At 41.2% G+C, this 27,011-nt stretch overlaps 2 protein-coding genes across 4 annotated transcripts; one reads left to right on the forward strand and one right to left on the reverse strand.

The window, feature by feature from the left end:
• Positions 1-393: 393 nt before the first annotated feature.
• On the reverse strand, positions 394-17,965 carry zc3h7bb (zinc finger CCCH-type containing 7Bb). 2 transcript variants are annotated; one of them, XM_040135003.1, is made up of 21 exons: positions 17,685-17,965; positions 16,756-16,817; positions 15,046-15,082; positions 14,574-14,771; positions 13,785-13,943; positions 13,350-13,490; positions 13,224-13,266; positions 12,880-13,118; positions 12,439-12,733; positions 10,854-10,912; positions 10,561-10,660; positions 10,311-10,472; positions 9,958-10,163; positions 9,741-9,841; positions 9,377-9,558; positions 9,044-9,123; positions 8,201-8,472; positions 7,783-7,888; positions 7,109-7,217; positions 6,557-6,690; positions 394-6,100 (listed from the first exon to the last, which is right to left on the reverse strand). In XM_040135003.1, exons 2-21 carry the CDS (start codon positions 16,812-16,814, stop codon positions 6,065-6,067), a joined length of 2,718 nt encoding a protein of 905 aa, XP_039990937.1. In that variant the 5' UTR covers positions 16,815-16,817; positions 17,685-17,965; the 3' UTR covers positions 394-6,064. The 2 variants fall into 2 exon arrangements, with proteins under 2 accessions (XP_039990937.1, XP_039990939.1); XM_040135005.1 differs by lacking the exon at positions 17,685-17,965 and adding an exon at positions 17,279-17,330.
• Positions 17,966-19,169: 1,204 nt separating this feature from the next.
• rangap1b (Ran GTPase activating protein 1b) lies at positions 19,170-26,450 on the forward strand. 2 transcript variants are annotated; one of them, XM_040134349.1, is made up of 16 exons: positions 19,170-19,275; positions 19,654-19,772; positions 19,902-20,029; positions 20,233-20,292; positions 20,431-20,610; positions 20,800-20,934; positions 21,581-21,739; positions 21,854-21,967; positions 22,063-22,162; positions 22,382-22,466; positions 22,605-22,791; positions 23,138-23,221; positions 23,327-23,429; positions 23,775-23,863; positions 24,630-24,751; positions 24,955-26,450. In XM_040134349.1, exons 2-16 carry the CDS (start codon positions 19,661-19,663, stop codon positions 25,037-25,039), a joined length of 1,743 nt encoding a protein of 580 aa, XP_039990283.1. In that variant the 5' UTR covers positions 19,170-19,275; positions 19,654-19,660; the 3' UTR covers positions 25,040-26,450. The 2 variants fall into 2 exon arrangements, with proteins under 2 accessions (XP_039990283.1, XP_039990284.1); XM_040134350.1 differs by lacking the exon at positions 19,170-19,275 and adding an exon at positions 19,292-19,403.
• The last annotated feature ends 561 nt before the right edge of the window (positions 26,451-27,011 follow it).

The raw sequence follows: 27,011 nt of genomic DNA on the forward strand, positions 1-27,011 counted from the left end.
TGACGGTGATAAACACTTTGTACACACAGGTCACAACATCCTTTCTCCCATGCTCAGTGTTTTCGTTGTGGCACTACACTCCACACAGAACATCAATCGTCAGCCAAGTCTGTGGTGCTCTTTTCTGAGCCATGGTGACTAATCGTTGCTCATGCAGAGTGGCCAGTTCTTCTTCTAAAAATTAAAAACATAAAACAACAAAAAAATCAAGGGCCTGTTTACGACAGCAAAAATTCAGCAACTGAACTCAGGGTGAATAACTTCATGTGTTCTGTCTGCAACATGTCACAATGTCAAAGTCCTCCAACAAATATGTGAATTGTGTGCTTTGAAAAATGGGAGGGGGGGGGGGGGACAAAAAAAAAAAAAACAACACATTTTTTTCTAAAACAGTCTGTTTATTAAATGCTTTCAAGAGATTTGGTCCACTTGTGAGATCACGAAATACCAACCAGGGAGGAGAAAAGAGAACACAAAGTCAAGAAGATAAAACAAAACATAAAACAACAAAATGTAAAAATACAGTACAAAAAAAGGCCTTGTTTTTCCCCACTTCTTATAACCCTGGTTTCTTTATCCGAGTTGTTGAAAAAAAGTCAAATAATCAAAAATTTTCGAACTGACTGAGAAACAGATTCATTAGGTTTTTTTGTGGCTGTGTAGGTATGTCTCGGTGCTGCAAATCAAATGAAGCAAACTGTACACGGGGGCCAGGAAGGGGGGGGGGGGGGGTCACATGGTATTGGTTGAGCAAAATCTTGCTTCACAGCTGAGAACCATGTCATTTCATTAAACCGCAGCAGGATGCGATGACTAGAACTGCTGTATATGAGCCACTTTGGTCAAGAGCAGGCAGAGATTCAGTCAAATGACTTTTGGAAAAATAATAGCTGAGTAAAAATGATTTTTCGTACTTAATGCATTAATGAATGGGTTAATGCAATTCATTACATTTCCTTATGTCTGGTTGAGGGTCTGGCGTCAACCGCAGAAATAAGCTGTCTATTAAACTCAGCACGGACCTTCTGCTTTTCACAAATGAATATAAACCGTTACTGATGTTGCCCCACTGCTTTAAATGCCACCATGTATTTGTACTAACACACGAGGTGAATAATTACTGTATTGTAATGTTGGCATGAAAGGCAATTAGACAGCCTGCATGTGTTGGGGGTTTCTTGCACTAAAGCTGGCCTGAGGAGCTCGGAACCCTTAAAGGTTAAAGGTCGAGGCCTGTAGTATGGAGCAGTAACCTTTCAGATATATCAATATTATAATTTGGACTTCACTGTTAACTGAGATTGTCCTCATCTTTTAACAAATGCTAAGTAATGTAGGTATGATTAATAAATGCATGTTCCAGTCGAGTTAAGCCATACTTAGTAAACACTATTCCAATCACGTAAAGAATGTGCAAACACTCCAGAAGTCAGAGAAAAAAATAATAATAATAATTGCTTGGCGTAAGTAATTCACCCTTGTGAAAATCATCAACTTATTATGTTAGTAGCCTTTTGAAGTCAGAGGATCTTGTTTTCTTGGCTGCATTTTAGTTTCCGAAATTGTCTCTAGCTGGCTCCGATTGGTCCATTGCATTGAAAGAGCTGTACAGGATCGGAAAGACAAAACGATGAACAAAAATTGAACAACTGAGCACCAAATCTCTTCCACAGATGAGGCCAGTGACACAGTGATTTGCGCACTAGGCTTAATGTCCACTGCCTGCCAAACCTAAGATCTCATGGACTGGTTTCCACCTTTTCAGCATGAATGGCAATCAGCTGTGTTTGATAAGGTACGCTGAGAAAGTATACATTGTGAAGTTGCACAACAGTGCAAACCAAGTTTCTTTAAGACAGAAAAGCTGAGCTAACGTAACAGAATTACTGTATGAGATTTGTTTTGTGTACAGATGCAGTAGCAGCAACCGCCTCCCCTTTAAATTTATGTCATGATTCGCCCTGCCTTTAACAACACACTCACAGAACATGCAGCACAGACATCCACATTTTTCTTTTTCTTTTTTTTCGTTCCTGTGCGCGTCCGTTACATCATCAATGCTGGTCCTTCAACAATGGAAGAGGAGCATCCCATCAAACGCTCTGCTTTTTCTGCAAAGTCAATTCACATCAGCAGGTCTCTAAAAGCAGGACTTCAAACAAGGATGGACCATTTTTTCTCCCAAATTGAATGATAGAGAGCATTTGAGTGTGTGACACTCTCTTAACAACTGGTCCTTTTTAAACTCCCTGAAAAACAAGATGTGAACACATGACCGACCACAGAAAACTCTTCCACAGCCACAGAAAAAAAAACAAAAAAAAAACAGCTCCACCATGTCTTATCTAAATTACCTTATAAGGGTGTCTAAGTATTATAATAGGTATCAGGTATTGTATATAGTAAGCAGGATTATACAATAGGGGTATGTTTTATCTTATAGGTGTAGTATATCGAATAAGGCGCTATACGGGAGTATATAGGCCTCTATGTATGCTTTTGTTTCCAGATCTGTCCTTCTGTCTGGTGAATCAAATTAAACGAAAACGCACAGCACGGGCAGTGAGCAGAGAGCTCTGCTGGTAGGTCAACGCTGAGACACTGAAAAGGGGAAACAGTTAATAGTATATATACTTTAATCATCAACTATCCTTTTTTTTTCTTTTCCCGTCGGTCCACAGAGAGAGCTCAGACAACATTAATATATAGCAGGTCTACCATACTGTGTAAAATATCTTGTACAACTGAAAACCTACTGCTGTTGGTTGCTGACAACTCACGTCACCACCTGTACGATTTAAAAACTCAAGAGCCTTACAGTATTTATCAGAAGTTGGATGTTTTTCTGCTCACTGCCTCCCAGACAGAGCTGTGCACTGCCGCATACACAGACGCATATTTACTGTAAATTATTATATTCATACATGGATACATATATAAAGAGAGAGTTATACATTGCAATTAACATACATATATATCAATAGCATATTGAAGAGAAATAGAAATAGTCAATAGATTGCAATCATTATCGTCATCATATTCATCATAATACTAGGAGTAGTAGTAATACGATCCCTCAAAGAAGCTAATACCTGGGATGTTCCAGACAAGGGCTCATTACCAACAATCCCCCAAACCGCTGCTGAGAGACCAGCAAAACTGATCTGAGATCTGCATTTTAGGCTCAGCCCAGCCTGGGCTGTCCGTCTAAATTCAGATTACGTCAGTTTTCAGGAGCTGGATAATTAAGACACTGCAGCCTTTGGTGTTGCAACCATTTCTCTATTCTCTATTTATCCAATGGCCTAAATGGAAGGACTGCAGACAGAGCTGGAACGTCACAAAACACATGTAGACTATTCTGTGGTTTAACAACCTGATGTATGAGGGGAAAAATCTCTCTTTGTTTAAATCATTTTTAAGGTTTTGCACCTATTAACCATAATGTTCTTATTACTGCCTAAGAAATATAAACTTCTGCGAAAATTTTATCTACACTTTGCAGTACAGGAAATTTTCCATATTCTTTACAGCCAGTAGCTGCTGCACTTGTGAAGTTAAAAAACAAAACAAAAATAAAAATAAAAAAAAAACAAAAAAAACCCCCCTCACAGTTGGGTAACTTCTCTGCTCTGACAGAAAAAGTTAACCCTCAGGAATCCTTTTCTACATATTCAGCCTGAAACTCAAATAAATCTCTGTCGCAATCCCTTCAAACAAACCCTGTCTGGAACAACCCACACAGAAGGAAAAATTACGAAATAAAAGAATCATTTAAAAAAAAAAAAAAAAAAAAAAAATCACTATAGTCATCTAGTTCAGCGATACATGTCATAGCAATACCTCAATAACAAGAAGTTCTTCTATGTAATTAATACAGGTTTTCAGGTTATATATTTATTAAGCTTAACCGCTAAGTTATCAATTATTATTAGTAGTATACCATTATTTGTAAATATGCATAATATGTCTGTATATGTATCTGAATATAGACATACCTCCATCGTCTTTGTCCACATTAAAGGCTAGAATATGATGACAACAGATATCCTGCCTCTCTCTCTGTGTGTGTGTGTGTGTGTGTGTGTGTGTGTGTGTGTGTGTGTGTGTGTGTTTGTGCGCGCGCACGTTTCCGCATGTGTGTTAGTTTCACATGTTGACGTGTTGTTTTTAGGCACAATGTGTGGTGCGAATCGTTTCCCTGTCTCAAGCTAGCAGGTTTCCCGTTTCGAAAAGGTTTATCTTAGGGCTACCGTTAGCTGTCTGGAACAAAACATTTGGGTGCACATGAAGAACACAGGTTTCCATTTGAAGGCTGTGGGAGCATGGTGGGTTTTCAGTGAAATAATGACCCCAGTTCAGCTGAAGACGTGGCAACTTGCCGTTACATTCAAATTATCTTAAATAATCAAATGATTGACTATAGAAAAATATATTCTTAATCATCTTCAATCTTTTCTTCAATCATTTTCTCACAGCTTTTCAGTCTTTAAATTATCATTCATCTTTTTTTCTTAAATTACTACAAAGCTGTTATCTTGTTTTTTTTCCACAACTTAAGTCTTCTGCACGGTCAGTATTTACACTGTGCTTCAGTCCAAGTGAGGTCATCATTTCTTAACGGGCATCTGCGGTCTGAACTGATCTATTGCTGAGAGCGGCTCTAGGCAGGACTTTGCATGTGTGCTGCAGTCACTTCTCTGTAAGCCCTCCTACACCAGCTTCACACCTATCAGCTGCTTAAAGCACATGACGCCGTGTAGCCCCCCTTGGTCGCTTTATTGACAATTAGTTTGAGCCGTTAGCCATGTGTACTTTAGCCACAGATGTTTAGTTGAGATTTTTTGTTGCCAAATCGTCTTTTTTTGTCAACCCGAGAAGAGCTGACATTCAAGCATGCCTAGATTCATCTGGACGTTTGGCTGACAGCAACTACAAGGTTAATATTGTGAGGGTGTGTGCGTGTCTGTTCTCATCCCACATCGGAACAGTTGGTATGATTACATAACCAGCTATCAAAAGGAGCTTTTTTCTATTAATACAGAGGGGGCCGGAGGACACTGTGATGTTACACAAGTTTGTTTTTGGGCATCTAAGTATACTTGCATACATTCCACAACCACAGCAACGTTTTAAATGACTAATTTCCTCGTTTCAAAGGCCCATGCAGGCGTTACATTCATAACGTTCTACCAATATGGCAGACAATATAACAAGGAAGTACAACTCCCCTTGGAAGAAAAAAAAAATGACGCTTAAAATCATTAATCTCCAAAAAGTTATTTTGACCCTCTCGCTATATTCCCATGAAGGAAGGAGAGTGGGATTTGGTTGTTATGCAGCTTAACGAGGAATGTCCCCCAAGAACCTCTTTCAATTATTCTTCATAGTTTCTTCAGTCTAGACTGCCATCGACAGCACTAAGGGCTTGGCATTTTTGGCACTCCAAAGCTAAAACTTAAACTTTTTGTGTAAGAGCGCCACGCTTCAATTGAGTTTTCAACTATCACCAAGCAATATTTAAGAGCTGCGACCAGCGCGCCCAACCAAGAATTGTTTCAGTGCTGTGAGGATTTAAAAAATAAAAATAAAAATAAAAATAAAAATAAAAGAGGTGCCTGGTGGACATGGAATTGCTCAGTCCAAAGAGCACTAGGGAACACTAGTTGAACCAGTAGAACTAGTTGTCTGTGGAATTACTGCGGTGTAATGTGCTGGAGGGGAACCCTAAAGGTGCTGTGTGTAACTGCAGCATGATATAAAACAAAACGCTAAAGCCAAGTCCTGCATTTTCACTAACAAAGCTTTCTCTGTGTGTTAATCTGTGCCTGTAATTTGTGTATCTTGCTGAGTGAATGTGTGTGTGTGTGTGTGTGTGTGTGTGTGTGCGCGTCAACTTTTCTGTTGTGTGTCCGTCTGCTTTTGCACTGCTGGCTAGAGGCTAGAGGAGGTCTGACTGGTAAGGTGACAGACTGTTCAGTTGTAGCTGGTGTGGCAGGCCTGTCTCTCTGTCTCTGGCTGCAGCTCAGCGGCGATCAGCTGCCTCTGGTCGACACAGCAACGCTCAGAGGTCGTCCCCATCTGACAACCGCCGGGGTCCCTGAAACGATGCACACCAACACAGCTTGTCTCTCTCTCACACACAAAAACAATCGTGTCGACTTGAGCCAAATGAGACGACTTGAGCAAACTAACATAAAAAGGCCTTGTATATAGAAGATTATGTAAGCAAATTTCTTGGTTCTTTTTCTGTATTTCTTTGTGATTTTTATGGTTTTGGTTTTTATACAAAAACGATTAGCTGTCAGACTGACAACTTGAGTTCCCTCAGCAGCCATGACTTAATCTGTTTTACTCCCTGTATAGATTCTGGTGATATACTGTACAATGCATGCAACAAGCTTAATCACAATCCTCCAGTATGTATTACTATATCAACATTTATTGATCAGATTTTCTCTGACACAATAGTGGAGAAAATGTATGTGGCATATTCAGTTGATACTCAGACCACTGAAATGTCTGATCTCTGGTGTTAGCCTTATTGACAACTCACCATGCTTTCTGTGTAATCTGCTGTTATGGTGACCTGCTTGTCCTCTGGAGGCGGGGTCACAACGGAGCTATCTGTGCGTCTACTCTGATTGGTGAGCTGCAGCCACAGTTCGTACATCTGTTGCATGTCTCTCACTGCAGAGGGTTGAGGATAAGAAACAGAGACAGTAAAGGAAGACAACCTCAATAACCTTGAATAGAGTGTGTTACGTAGAATAATAATCTGTGCAAGTGGATTGGGGTAGGCACTTCAAAAATCAGTGTAATTGCAGGCATTTATCGTGACATTAATGGTTGGCAAAGCGAGACATAGAACCGGAGGACATGATTGGAAATCGAAAAACAGCCCTACATAAATAAAACACACCATAGCAATTTTTTTCTCTAAATTGATATGTTAGAAATGTAAAATTACAAAAACTGTTCCAAGTAAATTAAAAGTTGAGCTACGACATTATGATCCAATCTAGATCTAAATGTGTGAAGAGGACAGCTCATACACCACCACGCTTTTTTTCCCCCTCAGTGGGTTGTGGTGGAACCAGGAGCTTACAGCTGTTGTTCTTCATGTATGTCCAGACGTCCCTCTCTTCCAGACTGTGAGCAAATGAGCAGTTCCCAATATAGTGGCACTTCTTCTGCTTCATCACATGCACACACATCTGGGTGAGGGACAGGCAAAAGTCAAGGGGTTACAGAGTGATACCGACGGCACTGCTACAGATTTTTATGTTGGATCTCTGTTCAAATGAGCCAGCTTACCCCTTTTTGTCACTTGTTACTATTTTTGTGTACAGTATGTCAATTATAGACTACACTGTGTGAGACAACTACTGTGGTTGCTAGAAAGAGCTGGATAAAATTAAATGTTTAAAAACGCATCAAAATAAACTCTTTCTAATCACTTGAATGTGGTAATCCTACAATTACTGACGTGCTGTGTTGATATTTTAAACAACCAACATTCACTTAATTTGAAAGTGGGATTGAAGGCAACCAGCTGAAACTGGTGGAAATCAACATGAAAACACTCAGTCGCACTACAGACCAAGAAGACAGGTCTGCAAGGGTAAGGAGGTTTCCAATAACACCTGCCCCTCAGGGCAAAAACATAGTCAGCTGCACTCAGCATGTGAGAGGGGTGCAGGGGTGGAGGGAGCAAAGAGGGAAAGGGTGTGTAACGGCCACAGGAAAAAAAAAAAAAAAAAAAAAAAAGGAGGAGCTCACATCATATTGCTGTGGATAGGTGCGGGAGAAGGGCAGAGGCCGAACAACAACCCACTTCTTCTTCTCAAATGATTTCACCAGCAGAACCCGACGCTCCTTCGTCCAGCTAACAGACAGAAAGCCAATGTTAATTGGCAACTAAACAAGGGACTGGAGTTTCATTTAGTTCTTTGGTACACATTTTTGTCGCTGCTAAAACAATGTGATGACAGAACATTATTCTAGTCCGAGTCCAAGTGGCTCGTAATATGCAAGTTTAAAAGTCAGCCTTAAAGATCAGCTTCAATTTATTTGGCCTTCTTTATGAATATACACAAAGTCAATATTTGGGCACTACAACAACACACTGTGTTGTGTTGCTTTGACTCAGTGAAGAACACAAATGGCAGTGCATATGGGTGCGGAAGACAGGCCTCACCTGTGCCGTGCTTTGGCTGTGCAGTACTTGAGGTTCTTGTCGGGCTCATTGACCTGTCCCTCTCTCCAGCACTGGCCGCACACAAATTTCATTTTTAGGTTGAGGGGTCGTCCCCGTCCCGCTACTGCTCCCAACCCCCCCACCCCAACCCCTCCCACCGGGCTCACACCGCCACCGCCTAGGCCATCTCCCCCTATTCCTCCGCTCCCACCCCCAATTCCCCCTACTCCTCCTGCAGGTACGCTGCTGCTCGGATGGGGGATATGGATAGGCTGAAAGACACAGAAACAGAGAGAAACGAGTAGTTAACACTGATAAAACACACCAATCAATTTTTGCTTTACTTTGCTTTGACAAAATTCATAAATAACACAGACAACATTTTAGCTCATTGTACTCATAAATAATTGAATTTTGGGTGAAGTTGGAAACACAATCATAGCCTGAATAGACATGGAAGAAAAAATTTTTGAGGACAATATCACAGTGAGTGTACATTTGAAAAGAGCACTGTATTAGACAGCTGTTCAACCATCTGGGAAAACCACATTAAACTACACATTAAATTTTGTTTGAGTCATACAGGAGCCTTTAACTCACAACAAAACCCTGTCTAATAAACAAGCTACTCAGACAATTACAGGTGAAGTCACTTGTCAGGTGAAGCGAACTGGCTGCCATGTAAATCAGAGGAAGTATGCGGCTGTCCTCACCCAATCAGGGCTAACACAGGAATTTGCAGTGACAACACCTGCAGTACAGAAGGAACTGGACATACTTAATAATTGAGAAAAAAGTGCGGGAAAAAATTTCCAACTTTCTCAGTATCCTTTCCCCCCTCACCTTCTGCTGCTTCTGTGCGTTCTGCTCAAGCCTTTGCCAGTGTCTCTTGGACTCCTGTACCATCTCTTCGTGGGTGATACCTGAAGAAAAATATTAGGGAGCAGCTCCGTGAAAAAAACTTCAATGACTTATCACTTAGTTCCCAAGATACTGTGTTAATAGTCGGTGTTGGTGGGCAAGACTTTATTTCAGTATTGCCAATATGGCAAACCTCTATTATTAATCACAGAAAGTAACGTAGTGTACTGGATTACATTTTATTACGGTTATAAGCTAAATGTTTCCATCCCAATGTAATAATATTTTTTAACAAACTATGTGTGTTCTACCCACCTGTATCCTGCTGTAGGACCCAGCATTTGAGCTCTATGACGGAGTGTGCAAAAGAGCAGCTGTCCTCACGCTGGCAGCCATAGCGAACCTCATGGCGACATACGTCGAACTGGCAGAGGGGGTGCAGGGGACGCACCTTACTGTAGCGCACATTGGCTGACCTCACCACATGCACCAGGCACCTGCAGCAGGTACAGGTACGTCATGATACATTTCTATTGAGGCAGCAAGAGGTTTTTACAGGACAATAGTGCAAAGTGTCTTCATCCATTCTGTGTTTTATCACATCACTAAACCTAACTAAACACAATTGTAGGACTTCATATTTAAACATAATCAAAATATGCAAACACCGTACACTCACTTGTTATCGTCGAACGGGTGTCGAGCTGTGAGATTTGAGCAGACTGCTAAGTTTTCTTTGCTGCGTTTGCTGATGATTCGAGGCTTACTGTCAAAACATTCCTGTGGATAGAGGAAAGACATGCAGATAAGTCAAAGTTTTGATCCAATGTGCAAAAGGTACAGATCAAAAGACAATAAAAGAAGAGACAGGAGTGCCTTGCAGACTGTGATCTTACCTCACAGAGGAACATGAACATGCCCATGTGGAGCTGCAGCAGTCTGGTGACGCTGAGCGCCCGTCGCTCTGTGCTGCCCAGCGGATCAAACAGCAGTTCTCGGCTTAGTGCACCCTTCCTCTCCTGGGTCCACACATCGATCTCCTCCTGGCAGTAAGCAAACGTACAGTTCTCCCCATACTGGCACTCCTGACGCTCCTGAACCTCTGTTGGACCCAGGGAGGAGGGAGAGTGAGAATGCAAAGGGAAATATAAACAAGTCAAGAGCATCTGGCTGTTGGCTGCTCTTTCCCAACTTTAATTTCCGACCTAGAACATACATGCAGGTATTTAATTCATAGTGACAAACACACCTTTACAGAGTACAAATGCCCCAAGGAAGTTGTTCCGTGCAGGCCGGGGACGGATCCTCTTCCACGTGGGGTCATCTGTGTTTTTGAGGCGACACAGCAGCACATCTCTCTTGCAGCGGTGTGCTGCCTCTGGCTGATACTTGTAGTCCATCACTCGCGGACCTGTGAGCGAGAGCGAGAACGAGAACGAGAAGGTTAAGCTAGAGTGCCGTCACAATTCAATTCACAGATGTCGGCGACTTCAACCAACCTATTCGACTGTAACAGGCATGACAGGCCTGCCGAAACTCATGCGTGGCTGCCAGAGGATTCCTGGAGAGCAGAGACAGGTTTGTTCCTGCTGGACCATTCTGAAAAAGAAGAGGGGGATAAGGAGATGTGATATAAAACAAAAAAGCTACTTAGAAGCACAACTGTTGCATTAACTGTCTTTTAATGCAACAGTACCATTAACAATTCAAATTAAAACCATTTTTCCCGGCAAGAGAGGGAGAATAACGAAGGAGAAGATGAAAAATTAAATAATGTGTGTTTGTTACTCACCGCATGTGCAGCACTGTTGTTGCGCATTCCCGGGATGAAGCTGTGACACACTCGTCCCCCTGAAGAGGGACAGGCACAAGGACACTGATGTCAGACACCATATTGTAATGATGCTGACTCACATTGTCTGCTGCTGACGCACATCTCAGGTTAAAGACAATTTCCTAGGAATCGTGCTCAGGTTAACTGAGCAAGAGCAAGCTAAGCAGGTTGTACTGATAACTCTGAATAACTGTATTTCTTCAACATCATTTTACAGACTTCAGTTACATTTCATATTTGTTACATTCAAGCTGGCATGGGCATCAAAAGAAAAACAAAATTCAATAATTCCTGTTGCACCCACTTCTGAGTAGCACAGCCAAAAGTTTTAGCAATTATTCATACTTTTCAGTTTCAATATAATAGAAAATTAGCATTAAAAGGTTTACTAGGTAAGATATGTTATTTAAAATACAGTGGCAAAAAATAGTTTGTGAACCCTTTGGACTGATCTGGTCATAATATGATCTGATCTTCATCTAAGTCCCATGTATAGACAAACACAATGTGCTTAAGCTAATAAAGCACAAACAATTATAATTGTTCACATATCCACGGGACCTACCCATGAAACATTCACATTGCTGGTGGAAAAAGTAAGTAATCCCCTGGATTTAATAGCTGGTCGAACCTCCTTTGGCAGCGATAACCTCAAACAAATACATCCGGCAGCTGCTGATCGGACCTGCACAACGTTGAGGAGGAATTCTTCCTCACAGAACTGCTTCAGCTCAGCCAAATGCTCAGGATGTCATCTGTGAACAGCTCTCTGAGTCATTCCACTGCATCTCTATTGGGGTAAGGTCTGGGCTCTGACTGGACCACTCCAAAAGTCGGGTTTTCCTTTCTTTGAACCCATTCTGTGGTAGATTTACTCTGATGTTTAGGGTCATTGTCCTGCTGCATCACCCAACTTCTCCTGAGCCTCAGATGGTGGACGGCCACCCTGACATCCTCCTGTATGATACCTTGATAAATCTGGGAATTCTCCTCTTGATGATGGTGAGCTGGTCCACGTCCAGAGGCAGCAAAGCAGCTTCAAATCATGACGCTCCCTCCATGGTACTTTACCGTTGGGATGATGTTTTCATGTCGGTATGCAGTGCAAGGCATGGTTAAAAATCAGCAGATGATCGTTGTGAATAGCAAACTCAAAATCTGGTTTCACTTAAAGGACTAACTTATTAACTTCTGACTCCAAGGGTTCACTTACTGTTTCTTGCCACTGTACACATGACTCATCAATGTAATTGGATCTTCAAAAATTAAGTGAGTCCTATTTCCAATTAATTTCTGGCATTCTCAAACAATATATCTTTTTCTTGAACGTAAAGCAAAGACAGGCCAGCTTTGAAAAACATGACAGCAACCATCACTATAAGATTTCTAGTGACTGTTTAAAAATTTCCATATTACCGCTCTCTGCCATTTGGATCTACTGTAATGCCCTAACTAGTGCTTCAATACAAAATCGATGATTATTAGTGATCATGAAATCAATGATAAAAACATACGATATGAAGACTTTTACCACTTAGCTCACCAGGGAGAGTGTACTCAGACAATGAGTCCAGCCCGCCAGCGGCGACTCCTGACTTCCCTTCTCCATCTGCAGCCCCTGTGGAGAAGCCTCCCAGTGCGTCCTGCGCCTGGGTGGAGCCTTGGTCCCGCTGGGCCAATGGTGAATAAGGCTCCAGAGGGGGCATGTCATTGATAGGGGAGCTGAAGAAGGCTGGGGGAAGCTGGGCTGACGGGGCTGGAAGGTTGGGGGAGTACGGAGGCCGGAGAGCAACGGCCGTGTTGGGAAGGTTGGTGGGAATAGCTCCCTGCACTGGACTCTGGAGTGGGAGAGAGACAGATATTGCACTGCGTAACTACGACAAACTTTTCTGCTAAAAGAAAAATTGTAAATGAAAACAATGGTAACCCAGTACGGGTGTATGACTAGTTAATTTCTTTTTGTCTGTCTGTGTCCTTCACTCGCCTCACTGACTTTCTTGGGGATGCATTCCAGCAGACTGTCTAGCTCGTCCTTGATGACGCTGCTGCATTCGTCCATGTGCTCGGACACCGGGACAGAGTACGGCATGGGAGGCAGGGCCTGGCTGCTGGGGCTCTCTGACAAGTCGGTGCATGGGGTCACTACAGGGGTCGCTGGTTCATCACTGACTGGGATGGGCGTGGCCAAAGGAGCTGGGATGCACTGTGCATTGGACATGTCCGCTGACAAGGAGGAAAACAGCAATGCAGAGGAGGTGATGAATGTGGGAATAGAGAATGGAGTCTGTGTGGGATCAGACATGTTCAAGATTTCCCAGTTTGCCATACCTGGTCCAATGTCACCCAGAGATTCCAGTCCATTGGAGGACATCTAAAGAAAAAGAGAGAATCTAACTATTAGCCTCTCACTCAATCACCTCATCACAAACTCTACAATGTGACAACAGCACCCACCTCTCCTGTGGGTGGAGAAGTCTCCCCAAGACCATCCCCTTCACTGGCTGTGGACTCTGTCTGAAGGCTGACATAAGCTTTACGACCCTTCAGGCCCAGTTTATTGGCCAGATCCTGAGCCAGGTCACTCACCTGTCGGTCCTGTAAGATAAATTACAACAATAAGCTGCCACTTACCAAGGATAAGTCTAATTAACTTTCTAATTTAATTTTCCATGAAGTCATCAAATAAAAATCACATCACTCAATATATACACTGACCCTGAAATTCTTCTCTTCCATTCCAATGTCTGCATTAACTAAAGTGCTTGCTATCTCCACTCATTAATTTCCCGGGGGAAACATTGAAAGGTAACGTATAATATTAAACTAGATGTTATAAAGGGTGTGGGGAAAAAGTCATTTGCGTCAATATTTTCAGTGTTGATGACATACGTGTGGTGCTGTGAGGAGACATTTGGTTCCACACTCATAGGCCTCTCTGAGTCGTCCCAACTCCCTCAGACAAAGTGCCTTGCGGTACAAAGCCCTGCGACTGCCTTCTGACACGTACAGTGCACTGTCACAGTCCTGAACACCTCGTTCATACTCCCTCTGAGGCAGAAAAGAGAGACATGGAGTGCCATTTAACACAGGACAACGGGAGAGTTGCACAGGAGTTCCACTGAAACTGCAAAAAAAGATTGTGTCCAAAAAAAAAAAAAAATCCCCTTATGTGGAATGCAAATTTGTGATACTGAGTGGCCACAACATGTCAGATTTCTGCTAGTGAAGATGCTATATGTAGCTTTGAAAAACACCGATACAGAATTGTCGAACTGGCAGATATCTTGATACATCGACAACGAACGACACTATGTCAACAAAGACTAAAAGCCGTAAAAACTGTGATATCAAATTTAAATCGTACAGCTGAAGTGACTGTACATGCAACTGATGAGCTCAAAGTTATTTGCACAGTTGAGTCTTTTATGTAACAGAAATCCAGCAGAATCACCCCAAATCTAATATGGTGGTACACAAAATAACATCATAATTACTTAGTCCCTACATATTGCTGTCTGAGACCAACAGTTAAAAAAAAAAAAACTTTGTTTTGCCAGTAACTGACTTATGAAAACTCATCCAAACATCCATTCCCTACAGTTTTCTACTAATCTACCCAAACATCTTGTCATTTACATCCGCAAGTGACACATTGCCCTCGTTCCCCTTCTCCCTCACCGTCTGGTAGTAGGCAGCAGCCCTGTTGACGTAAAGGCTCTTGAGCAGCTCATGAGGGATGACAAGGGCCTCAGCCTGGGCGTAGCGGGCAACACTTATGCCCTCCCCATACTGCTGAGTCGCCTGGCGCCAGTCCCCATCTCGAAAGCAAGAATTGCCCTCATCCAGCAAGTTACAAACCAACTGGGTGAGAAAAGGCTGATGGGAATGGGAATGTGCAAGGAAATTTTAAAGAGAGATAAAAGTTTAGAAAGAGGTATGAGGTGGTAAGAAGGACACAGAAAGAGGAAAATCAGGGGAACAAGTAAAGCAAGAGGGGAAAAGATTGAGGAGAAGATAAAATGAGCTCAAATTTAGGTCAAGGAAATAATGGGACAAAATGAATGTGGTCATGCTGAAGTCTGTGAGTAAATACTGTAGGAGCACAATGTTGATAACAAGAAAAAGGGGGATAAAAGTTGTCAACACAAACCTCATAACTCTCTGGCTCTGGAAAAGGCAATGATGACCTGTGGACAGAAATATAAGAAGGCTGTCAGTGTTCTCCATAAACAAGTGGAGAGCACTTTAATCATGTTATGCTAGTTACAGGTCCTTAGGTATTTTGAGAATGACAACATTTTTGTAATTTGCCTCTGTTCAACACCACAATGGATTTGAAAGGAAACCATCAAGGTTTTATTGAAGTGTAGACTTTCAGCTTTAATTCAAGGGCTTAACAAAAATATTGCATTAACCGTTTAGGAATTACAGCCATTTCTATACATAATCCCTCATTTTCAGAGGCTCAAAGGCAATTGGACAGTTGACTGGCAATCAGTATCATGGCCGAGTGCAGCCTGTTCCCTTATTTCATGACAAATTAAGCAGAGAAAAGGTCTGGAGTTATTGCCAAGTCTTGAATTTGAATTTGGTAGCTGTTCATGGGAATTCTCAATATGCAGTCAAAGAGGTGTCGATTCAAATGAAGGAGGTCATCATTAGGCTGAAAAAACAAAACTAACCAATCAGACAAATGTCAGAAGCTTCAGGAGTGGCTAAATCAACAATTTGCCACATTCTTAAAAAGAAGGAATGCACTGGCGAGCTCAGCAACACCAAACGGCCTGGAAGACCACAGAAGAAAACTGAAGTGGATTATTGCAGAATTCTTTCCTCGGTTAAGAAAAATCCTTCACAGCATCTGGCCAGGTCAAGAACACTGTAGAGGAGACAGGTTTATCATTGTCAAGGCCTGCCATCAAGAGACGTCTTAATGAGTGTAAATACAGAAGGTTTACCACAAGGTGCAAACCCCTGGTTACACTCAAGAACAGAAAGGCCACATAGACTTTAACAGAAAACATCTCAAAAAAACATGCCCAGATCTGGAACAAAATCATTCTGGTATAACTCGTACCAGGAATGATGGGAAGAAAAGAGAAAAAGAGGGTGTGGAGAAGGAAAGGAATGGCTCATGATCCAAAGCAACCACATCATCTGTCAAACATGGTGGAGTCAATGTTCTGGCATGGGCACGATGGCTGCCAATGGAACTGCGTCACTGGTGTTTATTGATGATGTGACTGCTGCTTAAAGTAGCAGGGTGAATTCTGAAGTGTATAGGGCTATACGATCTGCTCATACAGCCAAAAACTGATAGGACGGTGCTTAACAGCACACATGGATAATGACCCAAAACATACTGCGAAAGCAAATCAAGAGCTTCTCAAGCCAAAGAAATGGAAGATTCTTCAATGGCGAGTCAGTCACATGACCTAAACCCAATTGAGCATGCTTTTCACTTACTGAAGACAAAACTGAGGACAGAAAAACCCACAAATAAGCAGCAACTGAAGGCAGCTGCAGTAAAGGTCTGGCAAAGCATCTCAAGGGAGGAAACTCAGCAATTGGTGACATCCATGGGTTCCAGACTTCAGGCAAAGGATTTTTATCCAAGTATTAAAAATGATCCTTATATTTTAAATAATTTTAGTTCGTCCAATTACTAAGGGGTTATTTTTGTTAAACCCCTTGAATTATAACTGAAAGTTTACACTTCAATCACATCTTGATGGCTTCGTTTCAATGTGGTAGTGTACAGAGGCAAAATTACGAAAATTTTTGTCACCGTGCAAATACGTATGGACCCGACCGTAGTTGTAGAGGGGCCATTAAAAGTCTATCCTAGTTGTTCACTTACTGGATAAAGCTCATTGCTTTCTGAATCTCCTCTCTTCGTTTCAGTCGTTCAGGATCCATATCCTGAGGGGTGAGGACAAAGTTGACTTGCAACCGCTTACACCTCCACTTCTGGCACAATAGTATTAACAGCTTTCACAACTAAAATCAAGCTATCCACGCATAACTTTGGTATCCTAATGGGTAAAGTTATCTTATGCAATAATTAAAAACATTTTCAAACACTGCTAACTACTTGCAGTCATCCTAGACAAGCCAAGGCCTGCCACCAAAACACGCTATGTAATCATCGGGCTTGCGTAAACAAACAGCGGGGACAGCTAACTATGAAGCTGGCTACTAAATAGCGTTAGCCACGGTAACATTTTGTTCGTCTGAGGATGACACTGTACACCGAGAAATATTTGACGTAAAAACTGCGGATTTTTGAGGGAAGGGGAACGTTACCTATGGTCATTTTAAGCGTTACCCATTTCATTTTGACGAAAACGAGTAGCTAACGTTAGCGTGGTATACAGACTTACATATCGTCAAGTCCAACCAAACGATACACCGAAAGCGATGCATGTAAAATAGACAACTTACATCGGGTTAGCTGCTAATGGCGCTAGTGGAGATGACATTAACGCTACCTGGGTTTACCTACCGGTAGCTAGGATCACCCAGCTAAAGCTACTTGCTAATCACTGTAACATAGCTTCAATAAATAAATGAAGAAAGCGAATTTAGCGTTCAAAATGTTTGATTGTTTTCGTCGCAGTTATTGTATCATTTAATTTATAGTTTTCAAAGAATTATTGTTCAGCTGACAAATATGGCTACACTGCATATAGACCCAGTGTTAACCAGCTACCTGGTAAATTGGCTAACTTAATTTACTAGTGAAGTCCCTGCTAATAGCCAAAGCCCTCACTCAGCACGGCAACTCACCGAGAGTTAAGTTACTGCGCTCTTCAGATCAGAGATAGCTTGACAGAGCGTTAGCGATGAAGATAAGAAAAACTAGCCAGCCAAATATCAGTCAATATCCAGGCGCATATTTGTAGGTTCAGTGTCCCTGTCATTGGTGTGTGGACGGAGCACGAGTTTCTCAGCGCTACGACTGCTACTGGCTACTGAGTGGCTAACATTAGCTAGCTAGCTGCTAGCTGTTTTGGCCAGTACCGTATCGCAACAAGTTTCCAGCAGAAAAATTGTCACAAGAGGGCAGCAAACACTTGTGTGCCTGGTCGTCTTTTTCTATAGTTGTAATTTGTTGAAATTTGGAAATTATAGGCAGCAAAGGCGCATTGCTGCCCTCCACGGGTCATTTGTAGAATTCCATTGAATGTTACTTTGTCAGTGTTTAGGTTAGGTTTAGTTTTTCCCTGATGTGATGTGGTATTCTCCGGTGTAGGAGAAAGTATTAAATTCTTTACATATGCAAAAAATAGTACTACGCTGTACAATTGTCGGCTAGAATATTTGTTTAAGAAAAAGAGGTATTATCACCGAAATGTAAAATAATATCTCTTTTACTCATTCTCACTTTTCGGTTGTAAAATTGAAAGCGTTACCTTTCCAAGGAGACCTGGGTTATGACTGCAATCAAAATGGTTAATGAACAGTTACCTTTTTATGGGTCTTTTTTTTGGGTATATTATGATCAGTCTTGTGCACAAAAATTGGGGTGTTCCTCAAGCAGCTTGAGTTAAGTTTTGGCCATGATGAGCGAGGACGTGAACCTGTTCCAGAAACTCTCCCGGTGTTTTCTAAACTCTCTTCTCCGCGTTACTTCTCCTCGTATAAACAGGCGCCACGTTGAACGAACTTCAGTGTATATTAAAGCTAATGTAAGCTTTCAAGTTCAGTTTAAAAGTTTAATCACTGATAATCCTGTACACAATGATATTAAGTATTTGCTGGAGATTTGAACTAATGAAAGGTTTGTTCGTTGATATGGTAACTTCATCCAGAAAAAAGATACTTTAAAAATACTTAAAATATCTAGAAAATTCAATTTCCACCCAAGAAAAAGCAGTTTACAATAATAATAATAATTATTAGTAGTATTAAAAATTATTAACATATAATTGTTAAAACATTATTGTGTAAAAATGTATTACTCTAGAATGTACTAAATTCAAAAATGTATTGATTCAAATTTCCTGGCTAACTTATTTTCCTTGTTTTTTAATTTGTAGAAAAACTAATTCATGTAAATATATATATAAATAAACCAACAAACAAACAAAAACAAACAAAAATTTAATACATTATTTTCACTCCTAATAGCACTGCAATTTAAAAAACAATATTTGTGATTTAATTAAATATTTAGAGCACGGACAAGCGGAGATGACGGAGTTCAGATAGTAACAGCAGGTGGCGGTAAAACACCTGTAGCTCAATTGTAGCCCACGTAAACACAATCAACGAAAAAGAACTCGGCATCATGACGTCACACGGTTTAGCAACCGGCGCGCTGCGCGGAAGGAGCGGCGTGTGTTCACTACCTTTTCACTGGGAATTACTCTTTGTGGTAAGTTGTCAGTGTCTGTAACTGTTTTCTGTCGTCTAGTGAGAGCTGTATGGCCAATTAAATGGCTGAGATACACGAGAATTGACTCCATAAAGTCCGGACTCACAGTCACATCAAGTTTAGTTTCGGTAGTATTGTCAACTCTTATGTTGCGCACTACCACTAGCTAGCAGCGGTGAAGCTAAATAGCCAATTTGACTGTTGGTTCTTGTACTGATGTTGGAAAATGATCTGCAATGTATCAACTGTCACTGAACCGTATTTGTCAATTTTGGGTATAGTTAGTGGTTGAAATGCCATTTCTTCTCATTTATATGTTGAGAAAGACACTAAAATCTGATCCTTTTTTATTTTTTCAAATGTGGATGTCTCTTACAGAGTCATTATGGCATCAGATGACATTTCAAAGCTGGCTGATGCTCTCTCCAAGACCCATGTAGGGGATGGAGAGTTGAGCTATAAAGGCCTGGGACTGAAACTGGACAACGCAGAATCAGGTCAGATGCTGAACAGGGCAGCAGATAGTGTTGAGCTTTGTTGTAGTAGCCACAGTGCATTGAGAGAAATCAAAGGGCCTGGACCCTGGTTTCTCTTCAGATCCGATAAGCTGTTCTCTGTGTTTTCAGTTGAGGAGGTGGTCCGCGAGATAGAGCAGTACCAGGGTCTGAGAGCTTTGCGCCTGGAGGGGAACACTGTCGGTGTGGAGGCAGCCCGAGCCATTGCCAAGGTGTTGGAGAGCAAAGACCTGCTCCAGGTAGTCCTCATTTCCATGGGTTCCATCCCCAGTAAAACATCCAGTATCCATACCACACATTTAGGCTTTGATCTACCAATTAGCCAAAGACTAGGGAAGGTGTCATGGTATTACTGATACTCTTATATAAAGACCTTTGAATGTATTTTAAGAGAAGAAGAAGAATATTGATATAATAACAATACATACTTTGTTTCTTTCAGAGATGCTATTGGAGTGACATGTTTACGGGAAGGCTGCGCTCTGAAATCCCAACAGCTCTGGTGAGAATTTTCGCCTCTGGTCATGCAGTTCATTGTGTTTTCAGGATTTGTTTTATGATGAAGCGTTGGAATATACTTATTTGATTTCAACCCTTAGAACATGCTTGTTTCACATGTTCTCTGTTTTGCTTTCATCAGAGGTCCCTGGGCAGTGCATTAATGAGTGCTGGGGCCAGGCTGACTGAGTTGGACCTAAGTGATAACGCCTTTGGGCCAGACGGTGTGAAGGGAATCGAGCAGCTTGTGAAGAGCCCTTCCTGCCACACTTTGAGGGAGCTAAGGCTCAACAACTGTGGCATGGGGATCGGAGGAGGAAAGGTGAGTTCACAGACCTGTGTGTGTTTGTCACGCTTTCATCCACTTTGAAATTTCAGGCTTCAAATAGTGATTTTCTGTAAAGTATTTCAGATTAAAATAAAGCACTGCTGACATTTTTGGCACCGGACAGTTTTTAATACGTGTTTGCATTCTAGTGCAGTAATTAACTGTGTTGAATGGTTTGTATAGATCTTGGCTGAAGCTCTGACTGAGTGCCACAGACAGTCATCAGCCCTTGGAGCTCCGCTAAAGCTGAGAGTGTTCATCGCAGGGAGGAACCGCCTGGAAAATGAAGGAGCCTGTGCCCTGGCCAAGGCCTTTCAGGTAGAAAACACAAACTACCAAACTGATTGACAGGTCTTAATTACATGGACTAACACTAGACAACTAAATTTAAAGTTATCAATTGTTTCTGATTGTGTTAAAGGTACCTGTCAGTAATGTGTGTAAACACAGGAATAATTACAGTGAGTAATTATTATCAATAATTATTATACAGTTATTATCAAATTAGAAAAATTACTTTTCTGTTGAAAAACATTTTCCATAATTTCTTCAAACTCTATATATTGAATGTTTGAATATATGTCATTAACATTTTCATAAAATTAAATCTTATGAAACATTAACTGATTGTTATATCCTGTGATAGCTGAGACAACATTTCCAGTGGCGCTGAAACAATTATTGGATTAATCGATAAATCAGTGGTCAGAAAATAATGGAGAACTATTTGATTATCAGTAAACTGTGAAAAGAAATTTATCAAGCAAAATTCTCAAACGTTCCCCAGGTCCAGCGGTTCAAATGTGAAGTTGTGCTGCTTTTCTCTGTTTTGTATTACTGTAAATGTAATATCCTTGGATTTTGGACTGTTGGTCGGACAAAGCAAGACATCTGAAGATGCAGCCTTAGGCTTTAGGTGATCAGCCCCTTAAACCCTAAACTCCTTTCTGTTTTTCCATGTAAGCTGATGGGCAGCCTGGAAGAAGTCCACATGCCCCAGAACGGTATCAGCCATTCAGGTGTGATGGCGTTAGCTTCAGCCATGCGACATAACCCAGAGCTCCGTGTCCTCAACTTCAATGACAACACTTTCACCAAGAAGGGAACACTGGCCATGGCACAGGTAAGGCCTATTTATTTTCAGACCTCACCCCGTAACATGAATAGTATACTGTATGTAAGTATGTGTTTTAAGCTGACAATTTCTGTACATGGTTTTCTCACATTGGCCACACAGGCTCTGAGGAATCTGAGAAACATCCAGGTGATCAACTTTGGCGACTGTCTGGTCCGCTCTGAAGGAGCCATCGCCCTCGCTGCAGTCTTGCGGGAGGGACTGCCGATCCTCAATGTGAGTTCAGTCCCAAAGTTCAGCACTCAATATCTCTTTGTGTCCGCTATGTCAGAAGCCTGATTACAGTGCTCTCTTATGCGCCTTGTTTTCAGGAGCTGAATTTGTCGTTTGGTGAGATCACAGAGGCAGCTGCGCTAGTGGTGGCTCAGGCAGTCATGGACAAACCTCACATGGAGAAAGTGGATCTGAATGGTATGTACACTGACTCCAGAACTGGAATTTGCTATCACTGTAGGAGTAGCAGTTACATGCAAGCTTCTCAATGTCATAAAAATCCTGAATAAGTTATGGAATTAGAAAATTTGTTCTCAAAAAATAGAAATGTTGTAAGAAAGGTGTACAAATAGAGTAAGAAGTTGTCTATATGTAGAGCTGAAAAGATTGAAACTTCTCTGTACATGACTCTGATAGGTAACTGTCTGGGAGAGGAAGGCTGTGAGGCTTTGAGAGAGGCTATGGAGAACATGGATAAAGGATACATGCTGGCATCACTCAGGTAATGTGCGCTCGGTGTTTGTGTAACGTTACGTAATTCAATCAGTCTACCTGAAGCTATTTGTTGTTGTTTACCTGCAAAGTAGAAAGTAAGAGCGAATGCCACAGCTAAACTTTTGTTCTTTTGAATTCACTGCAGTGACGATGAGGGAGAACCTGATGATGAAGATGAGGAAGACGATGACGACAATGAACAGGATGATGATGATGATGATGATGATGATGAGAGTGACGAGTGTAATGAAGACAACGAGGAGGACAGAGAAAATGTGAAGGAAAATGGGGTGACCAGAAAAGAAGACAGTCCTGCTAAACTTCAGAGCCCAGTAAGATGACATAAAATACATATATTTATACTTATGTATTTAGGCAGTTGATACTGAGTCTATTTTCTTAAAATCTAATCTAATAACTAGTGTAATTTCATGCATAAATCGAAAGCTTGTACATTATTCTGATTTATTTAAATCATTCATTTAAAAGATCTAAACTAAACAGCCTCACAGTAATCTTCATACTGGGGTCTTAAAACACCCTGTCCTGTCAAGGTTTGTTTTTCAATAACAAATGGCTCAATATATGTTCAACCACTTACTATATTATATTGCAGTGACCGGGAAATAAATCCAGATTCCTGCTGTTTCTGATTGTGACTTTGTGTCCATCCAACAGGCAGAGATCATGTCCTTCCTCAGTTGCCCCTCTGTTGAGAAGCTGCTTCAGCTAGGAGAGATGAGGACAAACCTGCTGCAACAGGTGCAATTTAAAGGGGGGGGAAAAAGTGGATATAAAGTGTCCCAGCAGGTTGTTTGCAGAGAATGGATATACCCTGTTGCTGAGACTCTTCTCCTTTCTCACCAGGTTGATGCATCTGACCCATACAAGGCTGCTGATGGCCTTCTGAAAATTGCTTCTTTGTACAACGAGGAACCAGAGACCAAGACAGCTGTTCTAGAAACTACTGGTGAATAAAATGCTACTGTCACTCACCTTTTTATTTGACCATGTTCTCACTTTTTATATTTACATCTTAACAATGTAATGCAATGTCCAGTATGTGACAAGGGTGCACATGTAACTGCAGAATACAGCCTACCCCCACCTGTAATTAACACATTTGACTGCACATGATGAAAAAGACCACGCTGCAGTTGGGCACACAATAATCTTGCTGCTGTTTGAATTGTTGCTCTCTCACTGGTTCAAATATCTGTTTGGTGTTGATGGATCCAATAGAAAGTGGTGCCAGTGTTATGAGAGTTCCCCCTGCTGTCTCATTTTAACTGACCTATATCACTTTGTTGAACAGATGATGTGTTAAAAAAGCTCCTCTCTGGCTCAGCCCTCCAGTCATACTGCTTCCTCTCCACACTGCTGGTCATGATGGGACTCCTTAAGGTACAGAGCTGCTACAATACCCGCCGCCCCTCTTCTACCAAGAGTCTGACAGAGTCAGTGAGATGAAGCAACACATTGACTGCGCCAACTTCACCAGGATTGTTACATTTTTCTCAGAAGAAAAACTCAAATCGCAAAAGTTCCACACATAGTAACTTAAATTATCTATAAACTATAACACAGCTGAAGTGGACTAGTCTTTGTTGGTCTATTTTGTGTGTCTGCTATATTGCAGACTATATCAGCATCTAACACGTTCCAATAAATTTAATGCTGTCAAATTGATTCCTGCCAAGATGGATGGGACGAGAAAACAAGTATAAAGAGTAATGATATGTTCAAAGTCATTATTAACAAATCTCCCATCAGAAAATTCTTTGTCAGTGTATCCAACCGGTTTGATGTCCTAAATCTGGAGCTCACAGCAACTCTTCCCTATTATAGAGACCTGGTTTGCATGTGTGTCCTTAGATAAACTCTGCTTGAACCCTAGCTGCAGAATCTTATGTGCATCTGAAGGATTTTATTGAACCATTCTGTCCATGTAGAGGTTTCCACAGAAATGTTTTCTTCTACACATTTACTTCTCCTCTGTGTAGGCTTCACCAGAAATGATGAAATCCATTTCTTTTGAAGCCCATGGATGATCCACAGTCCTTGCTGGAGTTTATGTTTTGCTCCTTTCTATCACTGTTTGATATAAGTCAGTATTGATTTAACCTGTATCAGTTCATAGAAGTTTTTACTTTTCTGTTCTGCGTTTCAGGGAGAGGGGAAGATGAAAAAGGTGTCATTGGTCCCAGGCCAGCTGTTGTGTTTGGAACACGCTGTCCAGCAGGACTACTTCCTCCAGCATCATGCCTTACTGCTTCACATCTTCATGTCCAAGTAAGACAGTCTTTCTTATGTGTCTTTCTTATAAAGGTTTATTAAATCTGTCCCTGTGGTGCTTGTGAATGATGCCTGTAAAGATCAATTAAAAGCATAAATGTGGTGTTGAACAGTTTGCAGCCTGTTGCACATAGTTCCTGTATTGCAGTATTGGGATTATGAAGTCTTACACCATGTATATTTTTTGTGTGAATCTGCAGGAACAGTGAAGCTCTCAAGTACTACAGTGCTGCCAGAGAGAGGCTGAGCTCTGCTCTGGAGAAGAAGTGCCATGACCAACGCTGATCCTACCAATCAGCCATTGCCTCTACCAACACTGGGATATGGACGGACACACACGCACACGCACGCACACGCACACACACACACACGCACACACACACACACGCACACGCACACACACACACACACGCACACAGTACTGACATTCATCTTCTTTTTTTATTAACAAAACCGACAGGGATGCTTTACACTTGAACAAGGGACTCAGACAACCACTGATCGCCGCTCTTGATTTGTATATTTTATGAAGGCATGACAAAGCCTGTCCAGAATCTCTTAATTTTTTATTTTTCTACCTATGCTTGTGACTTATATTTTTATAGAAAATTTAGATACAAATAATAAAAAATTTAGAATTACACGTCAGATAACTGTGAGGTTAATGTGTAAAAAATGAAAGTAATCATAACTGTGCGAGGAGCTAACATTAGACAATGTCAATCTGACACTTTTTCTAACATATTGCTTTGCATTTAGTTACATATAGTTTCAGAATTCACTGTTAAACAAAAAAACAATGCATCTATTTCAGACAGGGTCCTTACACAGCTATGGAAATGTGAGATGAAGGTTATTTCCAGATAAATTTGGAAACTCTACAATACAATTTGGCATTGGATATTGTCACAGTATTCTGATAGACACAACTACGGATTTGCTGTAGTTAAAACTACAGCTAATCCGTGAGATACGAGTTTAAAAACTCTTCTCTCACGTGCTGTGATATTTGTTACATTGAAAACTTGGGTATGATGCAGTGCTGAGACGGAAATGGTAAGGCCACCGCAACCAAACATGTAAATCATGTTGAATAAAAAACTCAAGTCTATAAAACCAAGTAAGGTTGTCAGCACTGAAGAGCTGACTTTATTGTTCCATTTTAGTGTTAGGCTGCTGTACATGCTGTTTTGTTCATTTTTATTTTTTTGGCATTGCTTGTTTGAAAAATTCCATGGTGAAAGGGAAAGAAGAAAAACTTTGAGGACAGTCTGTCCAATCACAGTCATCATACTGCTGCTCATAAGGTCCAGTCAAGTCAGAGCACTGTGTGCATCAGACTGTGATCAGGAATGGGCTGCACCACATACTCACCCATGAACCTGAATACACAGCGCGCGTGCGCGTGTCACCCTGCACTGAGCACAGTCATAACACTGCTGAGTTCAGGGGGCCAGAATCACTTTTACATAATGTTTCTTTTCTTTTTTCATAATCTGTAAAAGTGCTCTTATGACTTTGTTGCACACATTGAGTTGCAGTGTGTTACCTCATACAGTTGTTTAAGTGTTTGTGATTTGATAGAGCATTTAAGGGGACTACAGATAATCTTTTGATTAACATTAGACTGCATTGTTATGGTCAGGATAATGTTTGTTTACCTGATATGTTGTTAATTTGAATGCTCTGTCTTAAATATAACTAATCTAAAAAGCCTGACTCTTAATATATGCATATATATGATGTATGCATATAACTGTGCGTGTTTGCCGAGTTATACGTGTGACTGCTGTTTTTACATGCTGTAGTTTTGTGTTCCAGTAATAAGGAGTTTTCAGAGTCTTTACTCAGAAGAGTTATCAGGGAAACTCTAAATCTCCCCAAGGTCTAGTATTCACCTCAGATTTACATTTTCTTCCATGGTGATATGACTGTTTTGTTACTGGTCATGTCCAGATAACCATCAATGGTGAGCAAAACTGGTGAGGGTACTAAAAATATTGGAGATATCCTTGTAAATATTTCACTTAGGATATGCAGCAGTAAAGGTTTGGAGAAGCTGTAAACAGAATAAGAAAGCTTAGATGGATCTACTAAATTCAGTGGAGAGTGAACAGGCATGACACTGAGGTGAAACAGCTAAACGAGGTTTAATTTTGAAGGAACTATTCCTTTAACAGGATCAGAGGTGGAAGCTGGAGGTGTGTGTGGGTGGGTGGGGGGAGTGTCAGTGAATGAAGGGATAAACGGAGTTTGT

This window comes from Xiphias gladius, chromosome 9 (genome assembly GCF_016859285.1).
Source record: "Xiphias gladius isolate SHS-SW01 ecotype Sanya breed wild chromosome 9, ASM1685928v1, whole genome shotgun sequence".
NCBI lineage: Eukaryota > Metazoa > Chordata > Actinopteri > Istiophoriformes > Xiphiidae > Xiphias > Xiphias gladius.